Raw genomic sequence first — 14337 nt, 5'->3', positions numbered from 1 at the left:
ATACATGATGAACAGAGAATGATGCTGGAAGTCAGCCATATATCACTAACCCCTCCCTTTAGTATTTTCTTGGCTCCAACTGATCTTGGGCTCCAAAGGGTCTCAGACCTCATTGTTCTCACTGTGGTGTCCTGTCCTGGTAGTATAAGAACTCCTATGGCAGAACATATTACACTCTGGACCAGAGCGATTGTATAGCAGGGAGGGTGTTTGCCTTGCAGATGTCCAACCCATATTCTCCAGTGCCCCACATGGTCTCTGAGCCCCACCTGGAGTGATCCCTGAGCACAGAGCCAGGAGTAGGCCCTAACCACAACTGGGTGTGATTCCCCCCGCAAAAGAAAAAAACATACTAAACTCCCAAACAGAGTATAGGGATATGTGAGGGAGACATGATCAAAGGCAGAAACAGGTCAAAGATGGAAGACGCATATGAAGTTTGAGGTTGATGTATTAAAGAGAGGGTACCATAATTTCTAGTCCTTGGATAAGCACAAAAATATCTGTGTAAGGGAATAACAGAATGTTGCAATGGTCAAGGTTTGACATATCTGCATAAACGGGTATTCTACAGTAAGGCAAACTTTTCTTCTTTCTGCTCTGTCTAAACAGGCTGTAGACCAACTTCACACCGGCCCTTGTGCCATGTTACAAGGAGGAAGGAGGTTTTGTGGTGTAGAGTGAGAACTGGAAAATAAGCCAGCTCAGAAAAGCTGGTCGGGGACCAGAGAGATAGACAGGGGTTAAAGTGCTCATCTTGCACAGAGCTGATCCTGGCTCGTTCCCTGGTTCCCCAGATGGTCCCCAGAGTCCAGAGATCATAGAGCCAGGAGTAACCCCAGCACTGGCCAGGCGTGTCCCCAAAATGATAAGTAAACAGACAATAAAAGCTGTTTCTGGCCCTCAGACTTCATTATTGTGGCCTGGATAAGCTAAGGTCAGTGTAGATGTGAAGTAAATGAGCCATAACAACGGGACATTCTAATTTTGCTTTCATTTTATTTTTTATTCAATGACCTGTGCCTTACCCCATGTATTGTCTCTCCAGCCCATAAGGGTGATTTTTCTTTTTTTTTTTTCTTTTTACATCACACCCAGCAATGCTCAGGGGTTACTCCTGGCCCTGCACTCAGGAATTACTCCTGTCGGTGCTTGGGGGACCATATAGGATGCTGCAGATCTAATGTAGGTTGGCTGTGTGCAAGGCAAATACCTTCTTTGCTCTCCTACTGCTTCAGGTCCATAGGGTGATTTTTAAATTACAAATCCTATCAGGCCAGGTCACCTCTTTGCCGAGAGAGATAGAGAGAGAGAGAGAGAGAGAGAGAGAGAGAGAGAGAGAGAGAGAGAGAGAGAGAGAGAGGAGAGAGAGAGAGATGTTCGAGAGGTGTGGGAAGGCAAGTCGGGACCTTTGCCATCCTGAAAACGAAGCTCAAATGAAGAGCAAGACCTCACAGACCCACCCGTGTCTGGTTCCTGGTGTCCCAGAATCAGCTGCTAATGTCCAGTGCAAAGAGCTCTGCACCGGTGCCTCCTGGTCTCCCTGCATGCAGAAGGCCTATTCCCAGGGACCCCTCTTCCCGTGGGCTCTGTGTCCTGGTGTCCTCTGCCTCCCGGCAGGGCAGGACACTCCTATCTGTGATGAGGCAAGTGTGGGCCCAGCACGCAGGGCAAGTCGCAGCAGGAGGCGCAGCCTGAGTGACTGAGTCAGGAGTCCAGGCGTGGGGGTGGGGGGCGAGGCAGCAACTAGGGGCCAGGCTGCTCTCTCTTCCCCCGAACCTAGCAGGTAGTTAGAAGCCCTGTGCGGCTCCCAGCCAGGCAGCCCTGATTAGGAGCCCTGATTAGGATCGAAGGGAGGCCAAGGATCAGGCCTTCTGCAGCGTAAGCCTGTGCTCACGTGAGTCCACCTGAGCCTGGGCCGGCTTTGTGGAACGCCGAGCTATGCTCCCCGTGGCCTGTCTTCCCCGAATCCACAGCGCCCCCTGCAGACCCAAGGGGTCCCTTGCAGCAAGAGCAGAGCAAGACTCCAGACTCGGCACTGCAAATAGACAAACACGGGCCCGTTAAACAGAGCAGGGCACAGGGCACTTTTATTATTAATGTCATTGGGGGGGACAGAAGGCCCATCACACTTCTGGCTCTGAGTTTGGGATCACTCCTAGCAGTGCTGGAGATCAGCCCTGGGCCTCCTGAGGGTGAGCTCTCACTCAGGCCCCCGCAGGGCATTTGGATTATCCTGGTCTGGTGGGGGTGGTGGTGGTGGGGGGGGTTACAGCCAACCATGCTCCTCGTGGTGTTCAGGACCACTCGGTATGGGGGGTTAAACCTGGGTCCCCTGAATGCAAAGCCAGAGCTGCTCCTGGCAGCTTTTAAATACATACAGAGAAGGGGCTGGAGTGACAGCACAGTGGGTAGGGCGCTTGCCTTGCACACGGCTGACTTGAATTCGATACTCGGCACCCCGGATGGTCTCTCAAGCACTTTCAGAAGTGGGGCTGGAGTAATAGCACAGCGGGTAGGGCGTTTGCCTTGCACTCGGCCGACCTGGGTTCGATTCCCAGCATCCCATATGGTCCCCTGAGCACTGCCAGGAGTAATTCCTGAGTGCAGAGCCAGGAGTAACCCCTGAGCATCGCCAGGTATGACCCAAAAAAGAAAAAAAAAAACCAAGCATTTCCAGGAGTGATTCCTGAGCCTAAGGAGTAAGTCCTGAGCACAGCAGGTGTGTCCCCAAAACCAAATATATAAAAATAAAAATTTTTAATTTAAAAAATTTAAAAATTAAAATACAGAGGGAAAAAATAACAAACTTTCTTATCATCTGTGTACAGTCCCCTAAAACGAGTCTCCAAAGACCAGGCCCAGAGCCCGTCCCAGGTAGAAAGGGCCTGGTGAAGCGTCACTCCAGAGATGAGACCCTTCCGCCTGCGAAGGGCACGAAGGGCCAGACTCGGCCAGACTCTGCCTTCAGTTCCAAAAGGGCCATTGCGTCCCCTCTGCTACCAGCTTTCCCCTCGCTCCTGGGCAGCTGACGCCTCGGTGCCACACGGGGCCAAAGGCTTTGTCCACGGGGTGCTGAGGCTCATGTGATTTCATGACTGGAGGGGCAGCAAGAGGCTGACTAGGACAAGTGGCAGCCATGTCACCAATAATAGCCCTGAGAGGAAAGAGGCTGGTGCCCCCAGCGGACAAAGGCAAGAACTTGGTCCACACCCACATCTCAGGCTGCCTCAGAGAAGGGGGTGTGAGGAACAGAGCTTCAAGAAGGTCCCTGCTTTGGGACTGGGGGTATCTGTGAGGGCAGACCCGACCCTCAGCCTTGGGAGGCCACCTTGAAGGCCGGGCAAGGAGGAGCCAGTACATGGCTGGGGCGGAGTCTGAGGGGTGCCGGCAGTGACAAGCAGGGGACCACACTGGCTGAGTGAAGAAGGACTCCCTGAAGTTACTCATGGAGCGACAAAGCAGAGGTCCCACGAAGATCTCTGAAAACCCACAAATGTGCCCAGGCAGAAGAGTTCACTTTTATTTTGTCTTTACTTTTTGGTTTTTGGGTTACATCCAGCACCACTCAGGGGTCGTGACTCCTGGCTCTGCACTCAGGGATCACTCCTGGTGGTGCTCAGGAGACCATATGAGGTGAAAGAGATCAAACCCAGGTTGGCCACGTGCAAGATAAGCTATATCTGCTACACTATCACTCGACCCTATTTATCTTATGAGAGTGTGTGTGTGTGTGTGTGTGTGTGTGTGTGTGTGTGTGTGGTGTATGTGACTGAATGTGTGTGACTGTGTGAATGTGACTAGGTGTTCTGTGTATATGATTGTGTGTGTGGTGTGTTACTGCATGAGTGTGACTGTCTGAGTGTATATGTGACTGTGTGTGTGACTGTGTCACTGTGCATGGTGTATATGACTGGTCTGTGTGACTGTGTGAGAGTGTAACTGTATGTGACTATGGTTATGTGACTGTGTGTGTGGTGTATATGTGACTGAATGTGAGAGCATGTGTGACTCTGTGTGTGTGTGTGTGTATGTGTGTGTGTGTGTGTGTGTGTGTGTGTGTGTGTGGTGGTTCCAGGAGTCAAGCCCCGGGACTCAAGCAAGCACGGCACGCACTCAGCCATGGAGCCAGTTCCCTGCCGCTGAGTCCCTGGAGTGTGAGGGGCTGGCCAGGGTCACCCTCCCCCTGCCTCTGAGAGGGCCCCAGGGAATCCGAGCCACGGAGCACAGAGGGGTAGAGAGCACAGGAGGAGCAGCATCCCAATGCCCCCTTCCCTGCCCCGCCCCCCTGAGCGTGTGCGGGACGGGGCTGGGCCTGTGAGGAGCACCAGGCTGCAGGTTCGCTCTCCCAGGTGCAGTTTCTGATGCACCCTGGCGCCGCCGTAGCCAGAGGGGCCTGGCCCAGGCGTGGAGGGAACATGTCCACTCAGTCACTTTCCCCCCACCAGCCTGGACAGGGGCCACAGGTGCTTTTCCTCCTCTGGCCACGGACTCGGAAAGGCCCCGCTTAGACGCACTGCTCTGAACGCGGCCGTATTTGGAGGTCAGGTGATCCTGGCAGGAGGAGACCCGGGGCCTTACGTGCCCGAGCTCTCAGGAGAAGAGGTCCAAGGCACGCCAGGCCCTGAGTGGGGCTGGGGGGCAGGGACTGAGACAGGGTGGGAAGACGGAGCTTCTGTCCCAGAAGCTTCTAGGCAGGCTTGGCCGTGGGACCAGGGTAGGTCCACTGAGCACTGTCCCTGCAGGCCATGGTGTCCTGCCCCTGGGCCCAGCCATGTCCTGGCAAACCTCCGGGCCGCTCTGGCTGCAGAGTCCCGCTCAGAAATACATGCTGCTCACGAAGTCCCCCCCGGGGCTGGGGGTGCCGCTCGATGCCTCCTTTTCTGAGGTTGCAGACCTGGAGGGGACAGAAGGCCGTCACTGGCCCACCTGGACCTGGCGGCCCAGCACCAACCCTCCGAAGGGCAGCGACCCATCGGCGAGGCCTGTGGCCCTCGAGAGGGGCCCCCACTGGCAGTGAGATGAAAGGCCCGGACTCCGGGCGTCGTCTGAGGAGGCAGGGTGCTCACCCTGCTGGGGGGCGCTCCTCCAGGTCGGCAATGGTGTCCTTCAGGGCCTGGCCGCGCGTCTCGGGCAGCAGGATGCACAGCAAGCCCGCCCCGATGGGGAGGCCGCCGTAGAGCAGCTTCGGGAGGGCCACGTGCACGTCAGCCAGCAGGATCACGAGTGGGGTGATGATGCCCCCGATCCTCGAGAAGACCCCCACCAGCCCCATGCCGGTCTGCCTGAGGGAAGGGCAGCAGGAGGAGAGGTCATTTAGTGTCCACCCCTGCCAAGCCAGGGAAGACCCCCGAGCCTTGGACAGCGGCCCACCGAGGCTGGCAGCTCTCTCAGACCAGCCTCCCTGCTGGCCGCTCCTGTGCAGGAAAATCATCGCTTCCTGCCAGGCACCTGCTTCTTCCCTGTGGCACCTCTGATCCCCCCAACCCACACCTGGCCACTCCCCCTCGGGCGCCCTGTGACAAGGGGTGGGCTGGTCAGTTCAGACACAACCAGGCTGCTGGGCCTGCATTTCCCATCGCCCAGGACCCCGTGGGCTCTGAGGGTGAGACTCGGCGTTACCTGAGCACGGTGGGGAAGAGCTCTGCAGAGTACACGTAGGAGATGGTGAAGCCAGAGGCCGTGGCGAACTTCCCCACCACGGCCAGCACAGTGATCACCACGGGCAGATCTGGGGCAGAGGCGCCAGTCAGCCACGTGGCATACAGACAGCCCAGCCCCTGGGGCCTGTCCCCTCCGAGTCCTCACCCCTTTGCACCTGACACCTCCCTCCCGACAAAACTCTCATTCCTGAAAGGGAGGCCACCAGATACAGGCCCAGCCGCCCTCGGTGGGTGAATGAGGGCGGGGGGTCCGGGAGAGCTGGTCTATTACCTGTTGGGATGAAGATGATGATAATGGACATGAGGCCCCCTAGGACCAGAGTCCCCAGCTGGCTCCACCTGCGGCCCAGCCACTGCATCAAGAAGATGCTGGAATAACGGGCCGGCACCTCCACCGTCCCGAAGATGAGCTGTGTCAGGTAGATGTCCAGGCCAAAGTCCCCCACTTGGAGACCCAGCCCAAAGTACCCCAGACTGTCCACAAACCTACAAGGACCCAAGCGGCCCCGTCACTTTCGGGGAAAACCCAGCGGCTCCCAGATGCCCCCACCCCCAGCCCGCAGCCCAGCTGGGAGGGGTGTGGGGGAGGGAGAGAAAGAGAGAGAGATGGGCCCCAAAGCACTCACCAGACGCAGAAGAGAATCAGGGTGATCTTGCGGAGCTGGGGGTGTCGGAACAGATCCAGGGCATTCCCCCGGGGGCCTGTCTTCTCCGGGACCAGCTGGGAGGAAGACGCAGAGTGAGGGCCAACCATGGGCAGGGTGTGGGACCCAGGGGTAGTGCCAACGCGGTCACGCACGCCAACCTGGTCCAGGAGCTCAGGGGAGATTTTGCGCCTGTTGACGGCGGCGGCCTTCTGGATCACGCGTTTGGCCTCCTCCACCCTCCCCCGGGTGAGGAGCCAGCGGGCAGATTCAGGAAGAGCCCTGAGTGGACGGGGAGGGGGGTGCTGTAAGCCTGGGGGCGGGGGGGGGCGGGGGGAGGGGGAGGAGGCTGCTCCCGGAAGTGCCGCCTCCTCCTCAGCATTGGGCTGGGGGTGAGAGGGGCCTGGGGCCTGTCTCCTCACCAGAAGTAGAAGCAGAGCAGCAGGACGGGCGCCGTGCCGGCCATCTGGAAGATCCTCCAGTTGCGGACGCCGTAGGCCAGTCCCGCCAGAATCATCTGTCCCACGGAGAAGGCGCACTGGGCCAGGACCACGGCCTGCGTCCTCCTCTGGGGCCCCACCCACTCTGAAACTGCCCACAGAGGCTGGCCAGATGCATCCCCGCCCCCCACCCCCCGCCAGGCCTCTGACTCCCCGCACAGGGGCGCCCACAGGATGGCCTGCCCCCTCCAAGCCACAGTGCGTCACCCGGGGCCTGGGCTCCCGGGCCCAGGTACTCACTCACGTAGGGCCACGTTGCTGAAGGTGTAGCCCGAGACGGCAGTGGCCACAGCAAAGCGCATGGCCATGTAGATCTCAAAGTTGGGCACAAAGGCCGTGGACAGGCCCACGAGGGCAAAGAGGAGCAGCTGCAGCAGGATTGCGGCCTTGCGGCCGATCCTAGCATGAAAAAGGGCAGGCTGGGGCCGGACAGATAGTACGCCCGCAGGGTGCTTGCCTTGCATGGGACCAACCCGGGTTTGATTCCCGGCATCCCATTGGGTGCCCCCAGCACTGCCAGAAGTAATTCCTGAGCGCAGAGCCAGGAGGGACCCTGAGCACTGAGCATCGCTGGGTGTGACCAAAAAGAAAACGGGAAAAAATAAAATAAAAGAGGGCAGGTGTGTGGGGCAGGGAGGGAGGGAGGGAGGGAAGGAAGGAGGGTTTCTCTTCTGGACCTTAGCCATAGGGGGTGAGCAGATGAGCGGGATGCCCCTAGCAAGGTTGTGGGGGAACAGGGCCTCCTCCTAGGACACCAGGGGTGAGGCGCCAGATGGGGGACCCCGAAGCCCAAGCACTCGGCAGGCCAGGGATGAGCTGATCAAGGTTCTCACCAGTCGCAGAGAGGCCCAAAGATGAGGGCTCCGAAGAGAAGGCCAGCCATGAACACAGACTGCGAGGTCTCCTTCAGGATCTTCCGGTGACACACAAGGTCGAACTGAGGCAGACACAGGGGGCAGTGAGGCGCCCGCACGGCAGGGGGCAGAACTCCTGCTGGTCGGCTCTGGTGGACATCACCCGGCCCACCCATAAGTCATCACACTAACTGGGGCCTGACTCCCGTGCCCAGGCAGCCCCAGGGCACCAGTGTGGAGTCTGGGGAGGGGGTGCAGGTCCAGCACAATGGTGTTTTTTTTTTTCAGGTGGGAGTGTGGTGGTGGTAGTGCCATATCTGGCAATACTCAAGGCTTACTCCTGGCTCTGTGCTCAGGGCTCACTCCTGGCAGGGCTCAAGGGGACCATATGTGGTGCACACCTGGCTGACGGTGTGCAAAGCAAGTGCCTTACCTGTTGTGCTCTCTGTAAGGCTCCTGGGAGCTTTGAGTTGATTTCTATTTTTTTTTATTGAATTACTGTGATACAGTTACAAAACTTTCATGTTTGAGTTTCAGTCATGCAATGATCGAAAACCCATCCCTCCACCAGTGCACATTCTCCACCACCAATGTCTCCAGTATACAATCCGCCCCCCCTTGCTTCCCACCCTTCCCCTGCTTTCTAAGTATTTGAGTGTATGGCAAATGATTAGCTGCTTGCCCTGGGGCCGAGGGGAGGAGAACTGGAGAGGCCTGAGCTGGCACTTGAACCCGGCTCTATCCTGTTTTGTCTTTGTCTAGCAAATGTGGGTTGTCTGGGCAGTTAGACACAATTTAACTGGAATAATAGTAAGTGAAGGTTCCCTGCCACCAGCCTCTGGAGACAGGAGTGAGTGTTTTGGGTTTTTTTTTTTTAATTTTAGAGAATCACTGTGATTTATAAAAGTTAATAAAAACTTATAAACTTTTGTGTTTGCATTTCACTCATACAGTGATCGTTTACCCATCCCTCCACCAGTGCCCATTCTCCTCCACCAACGATCCCAGTATCCCTCTCACCACCCCCACCCCACCCCCCACCACTCCACCCTGCCTCTGTGGCAGGGCATTCCCTTTTGTTCTCTAGGAGTGAGTGGTTTGGTGTGACACTGAGCCCATCTGCCACAGCTCAGTTTTCCAGACATGACGAAGCATGGCCCAGTCCCGTTAACATGTGGCCTGAGCAGGAGTGAGGCGGCCACAGGGGCAGCCCACGTGAGCTCGGCTGAGGGTATGCGGGCCCCTGTGCTAGGGAAGTGCAGAGTGGTGACAGGGACAGAGGCTGAGACCAGGGCTGTGACACACACACACTGAGCCACACACGTGCAGCCCTGGGGGACCCATTCTACCTCCCTGTCCCTCCCGTGTGCCCCTTCTCCATCAAATCCTGGCTCGAGACGCAGGAAAGCTTATTTTTCGCTTATTTTTCACTCTTCTCTGAGCCTGGGTCCCCGAGGCAGCAGGGGTGTTCCCGAGCTAGCGCAGTGGCATCATGCTGCAGATGGCACAGAGATGAAGGAAGCGCCCCCACACTCAGGCCCACAGTGGACAGCACTGTCTGGGGTCTGCTGAGGGCGAGCCTATTTTTCGAAGTGTATGCGCGCGTGCGCGCGCGCGCGCGCACACACACACACACACACACACAGACACACGCCTCTATATGTTTCTCTATTTGGGGGCCACACCCAGCGGTGCTCAGGACTTACTCCTAGCTCTGTGCTCAGGGATCACTGCTGGCGGTGCTATTTGGTGTTGGGAGTTGGGCCCTGGTCAGCAGTGCGTGTATGGCAAAGTGTCTGAGCCCCCATGCGCTCTCTCCAGCCCCCACAGAGCCTCTGAATGGGGAGGGAACTCGGTGGTGAACAGCAACAACCAGCCAACATCGTGGACTGAAACGGAAGGGGAGAGAGGGGTAGCCCTTCCAGGGTCTGGAGGAGTGGGGCACGTCCGGCCCGTCTGAGAGGGCGGACGATTGAGAGAGGCTGGGAGATAGGCTATCGGAGATAGCCCCGATCTGCAAGGGCTCTGAGACACGGGGCTGGAGAAGGTGGGCTTCTCTCCTACAAACCTAAGGAACTGCCCCGCCACCAAGAATGGCTCCTCCGGAAATGCTGGACACGAGGAAGAAATGTCCATCGTCCTGTCAGGGTAGTCTAACGGGCGGGCACACTCTTTTCCTCTCACACGGGGACTGTCTGTTTCAAGAGCAAGCTGCAGGGTACTGTAAGGAAACTCGAGGTGTCGGCTCCCTGGAACAGGCGTGGCCGGGCCCCTGCTAGCCCCACAGGCCCCCAGACAGGACACAGGCAGAGCTCCCCTCGGAAAGCAGCCTGGCATGGGAGATCATTAGCTCAGGGCACAAAGTGCCCAAAGTGGACCTTCCCTTAGGGACACAGTCCTCCAGAGGGTGAGGTGGGAGGGAGCTGGACACTGAAGGGCGGGAGTTCCAAGGCCCAGTGCCAGCGCCCATGCAATCTGGGCACCTTCTCTTCCCTGCCCAAACCCCGGCCTGGCCCTGATTGTAAGCGCACAGTTGCCCGCGGCTGCCCCGGACACTGCCTGCCTTTCCTGGCCTCTTCTCTGCCCTCACCCACCCTCTGATGCTGCCCGGGGCCCCCATCTCCCACCCCAACTCCTCCAGATGCAGCGTCAGAGCCCCCACTCATTCCCCACCAGGAGACCACACCTTGGCTGAGCATCAGAGAGGAAGAGAGCAGGGCGCCCCCCCCCCCACCCCTGCCCCGCCATCCACTGTGTGGCTCTCCACGAGAGTCTGGCTGAGCTCACACCCACAGGGTGAGTGCAGTCAAGCTGAGTTGGCTGTGAGAGATGAGGAATCTCCCCCGCTTTCAGGCAGGGAGCACTACTGGGCCAGGAGGAGAGCTTGGGCACGGGAGGGAGGAGGTCTGCAGGTGCTTGGGGGAGGATGCAGAAGCCAGTGTGTGTGTGAGTGTGTGTGTGTGTGTGTGTGTGTGTGTGTGTGTGTGTGTGTGTGTGTGTGTGTGGGTCAGGGTGGGGGTGCTTGCGCTCGGCTGAGCGGGGAGCTCAGGGTCGCCTCCCCCTCTGGAGCAGCATCGGACAGAGGGCCAGGAGACTGCAGGACACACACTCAGGTGACCAGGGCGGGGCAAGTTGCTGTCACATCAGAAAGTGCATGTTGGGGACTGGAGTTAAGGTGCTTGCACCTGACTGGGTCCCCAGCACTATGGCATTGTCCCCCACTCTTTGGACAACAGTGAGGGTCGCTCTAGAGGCCCCCAGGACTGCTGGGGTGGTCCTGGTGGTTCACGGCACTGTGAGCCCCGAAGAGCACCTTGTCCTCAGCCCTCAGCCCGCACTGCTGGCCCGAGTGGCCCAGCGTCACCAGAACGGCCTCCTGAGCACCTGGGGGCGGGGCAAGGGGAGAGGTGAGCTGCAATGTAAAGAATGCAAATATTTGCTTTTGGCTCAAGACTGTCTTTTGAAGGCCTCAAAGTATGCATGTACTTTGCCGCCCACAGGGGAGAAGCAGTGAGCGGGGCCGGAGAGTCCAGCGGGTAAGGCATCCGCCCTGCCCTCAGCCACCCGGGCTCCCTCCCGGGCGCCAGCCCTGGCACCACCCACCAGGTGGTGCAGCCCTGGGGGCCCTCACGCTCGCACAACGGGGGCACTGCAGGGCCGAGCAGTTTCGCATCCTTGGCTCCTCGCCTTGGACCACTGGCCTGAATGGCTGAGAATTGCCAAGAGGCGGCTCAGGCCACCTGGGTGCCACTTAGGAGGAGAGGCCTCCCCTCCACCCCCAGGAAAAAACATCCTCCAAAATGAATTTTTAATCTTAGGGCTTCCCACGAAGACTCAGGGTTTGCCCCTTCAAAGGTGGACATTCTGTGGGTCCTCTGAATAAAGAGCACCTGTCCCCGGGCCCATGTTCTCTCCTGCTCCTGGTGAAGGGTCAGCTGAGGTCAGCTCCATGATGAGTCCATTCTGGTGCCCGGGGCCAGGGAAGTGACTCAAAGGGCTTGAACACTCCCTCTCGTATGAGGAAGGCCTAGGTCCAGCCCCGATGCCACGTGTGTGTGTGTGTGTGTGTGCGTGCGCGCGCGCGTTTGTGTGTGTGTGTCCCCAATTTTTGCCAACTTTGCTTCAGCACAGCTGCGTGAGGTTCAAAAAATTTTTGTTCCAACCACACTGTCCCCCCATGCCTGCTCCGAAGTCGCCAAGTGGCCTCACTGCTCTCCGAAGGCCTTTCTTGGAGAGGGAGGTCCAGAGGGATCCCTGATCATCTGCCCGGGTTGTGCCTAAGATAACAGATTTTGCTCAAATGCTCCACATCCCCTTTAGGGCAAGTGCAGGCATTGGGTTATCCTCCAGCCTCCCTGAGACAGGCAGGTGGGCAGAAAACTCGAGAGAGAAGCCAGCGTGCAGGAAGACCCTGCGAAGCCCCTGGGAGAAGAGATGGGGGAAAATCTAACAGGCGACCTTGGGAGACGGATGCAGACGTGCAAGGCAAGCAGATGACCAGTGACTGCCCGGGAGAAGAGGAGAGGCAGAACACCAGGAACAGGAGATTGGAAGGTCAAGGCGAATGGACAGGGTTGGAGAAATAGAACAGTGAGTTGTGGCCGACCAGTTTGATCCTCGGCACCCCACAGGGTCCCTGGAGCCTCTCCAGGAGTGACCTCTGCACCTCTGCGTGCAGAGCCAGGAGTAAGCCCTGAGCACTGCCAGGCATGAGCCCAAAACAACCACAAAAGATACCTGGAAACAGACCAGAAGTGCATAGGGAAGCAGAAGGGCCAACAGGCAGAAGACAAGGGAAGGACAAACAGTGATCGGCAACAAGTCAAATGTGTTCCTGGTCTGGCTCACAGCCGAGGGCAGCCGTACCTCATTCAGCAGGGAGGGGGGCTTGGCTTCAGGGTAGTCCCAGCCTGCTTCACAGGGTTGGGTCTCATTGTAGCGGTGGCCGAGGATGTCGTCCAGGCTGGCATTGTCGGGGGGTGGCTGGAACATGAGGCAGGACTCGGGGCGGCCGTCGGCACCGAGGGGGATGCTCAAGGCCAGTTGCTCCGTGGCACTCAGGTTGAGGGTCTGGTTCTTGACCCAGGACACCGAGCAGTGGTGGGCCTCGTCCAGGACCATGAAGACCTGGCCGAACATGTAGAAGGCCGTCAGCAAGTTGGGGATACTCAGCAGAACCAGCAGCCGGATCTGGAAGCGACCAAAGTCGCCGATTTCCGCCAGGACCTGGCCAAACTCAGCCATCGCGGCCTGGCACGTTCCTCTCTGCTGGAGGCCACCTAGGCTGTGTGGCCTGTGGCACTTCTCCTCCAGGGAGCGATGACAGTTGTATTAATGTTTAATCCGGTCGTTCCCAGCCCGCTTGTCATTCCCCAGCTCGCTTGCTGGGAAGGACAGCAGAACGGGGCAGACTCCGCTGGGGACGTCTCCGGATGGGGTCATAGGCACAAGCGTTGCCAGGGCAGCCAAGAGCGGCTGCTCCAGCCTTCTCCACTCTCAGGGCAGCCCCCCTCCGATGTGCAACCCCAAACAACTCATACCCCAGGCCCTGCTCCTCCCAAAAGCCAGAACCCACCATCTGAAAGCAGCAGCAGCAGCAATGGCATACTAGGGACACAGCAGCCTCATGCAGGGACGGTGCCCTGGGCAGTGGGGGACAGGTCAGGAGAGCCTGCCTGGCCCCCCAGCAGCCCGGGCTGGCCTCCTGCTTTCACCCCTTCCCTTCCCTCTGCTGGTTGTTTTTATTTTTTGGTGCTCAGGGGTTACTCCTCTCTCTGCACTCGGGAATCACTCTGGGCACTGTTCAGGGGACCACACGGGTGCCGGGGGTGGCAGTGTGCCAGGCAAGCACCTCACCCCTGCTGTCGATACTGTCATGGTGCCCGGTGTGCCCCTTGGCCCCACGTGCTGCTGTGCTGGGGGTCCCAATGATGGTGATGCTGCGGGGATCACCCTCAGCCCATGGGCAGTGCTCCAGGGACAGCGCGGGTGGGCTCATGCCCGCCAGGCCAGTGCTCTCCCCTGCCCCTGCAGCTGCACATCCAGCTCCTCCCGTCCCCCCGTTTTGCTCAGGATCCCCACTGTCTTCCTCCAGGTTGTGGTGCTAGCGGCAGTCCTGCCACTGTGGCGAACATGCCAAGGGACGCCATCGGGTTGTGCGGCAAGGGCACGAAGACCTTTCTTCTTCGTGCAACAATGCACTGCAATTCTGGGCCAGCGAGATCCCTGAGGTCCAAACGCCGCTGTGGAGCAGCCCGGGCCTTCAGCCATCTGCGACAAACAGGCTCAGGACCCCCGTCTCCCCCATCCACAGCCACAGCTGAGGGCGCCCTTGGGGTCCCTCCCAACCCAGCAGGGGCCCAGGTTTTGGTGGGACGCACGCATGGTGGCGGGCACGACAAGTTTCTGACAGGACTGGTGACATCCCTGGGGAGGACTCTTCCAAGGAGAAAGCACGGGAGGCTTCCTGGAGGGAGACCCAGCTCCTGAAGGGTCAAGGCAGATGGGGGAACGACAGACTGGAGAGCAGCTGGGGTGGTCTGCAGACAGACTCACAAGCCTGGACCCGCTCGGGAGGCCAGGCCACATGGGTGTGGGCACCAGCACCATTTGTTGTTGATGCTTGTTTTGGGGGTTACCCCCGGCAGAGCTCAGGCCTTGTCTCCTAGCGGGGCTC

The 14337-nt window shown here is 58.7% G+C and overlaps 1 protein-coding gene across 1 annotated transcript; it reads right to left on the bottom strand.

Moving 5' to 3' along the window:
- Window positions 1-3215: 3215 nt before the first annotated feature.
- SLC22A13 (solute carrier family 22 member 13) lies at window positions 3216-12966 on the bottom strand. The gene is made up of 10 exons (XM_004614622.2): window positions 12528-12966; window positions 7641-7744; window positions 7052-7206; window positions 6730-6898; window positions 6469-6589; window positions 6290-6384; window positions 5935-6149; window positions 5623-5731; window positions 5070-5285; window positions 3216-4897 (listed from the first exon to the last, which is right to left on the bottom strand). The coding sequence occupies exons 1-10, from the start codon at window positions 12903-12905 to the stop codon at window positions 4819-4821; spliced, it is 1641 nt and encodes a 546-aa protein (XP_004614679.2). The 5' UTR covers window positions 12906-12966; the 3' UTR covers window positions 3216-4818.
- Window positions 12967-14337: the final 1371 nt, after the last annotated feature.

This window comes from Sorex araneus, chromosome 4 (assembly GCF_027595985.1).
Source record: "Sorex araneus isolate mSorAra2 chromosome 4, mSorAra2.pri, whole genome shotgun sequence".
Taxonomy (NCBI): Eukaryota; Metazoa; Chordata; class Mammalia; order Eulipotyphla; family Soricidae; genus Sorex; species Sorex araneus.
The sequence above is the reverse complement of the archived record's forward strand: the minus strand, read 5'-3'. Positions and strand labels throughout refer to the sequence as shown.

Excerpts from the sequence above, each read along its gene's own strand:
- SLC22A13 (XM_004614622.2), bottom strand. The coding sequence starts at position 12,905 with ATGGCTGAGTTTGGCCAGGTCCTGGCGGAAATCGGCGACTTTGGTCGC. Across the intron at positions 5,732-5,934 it reads CATCATCTTCATCCCAACAG|ATCTGCCCGTGGTGATCACT; the intron begins GTAATAGACCAG and ends CCTCTGCCCCAG. Across the intron at positions 4,898-5,069 it reads GAGGAGCGCCCCCCAGCAGG|GTCTGCAACCTCAGAAAAGG; the intron begins GTGAGCACCCTG and ends TGTCCCCTCCAG.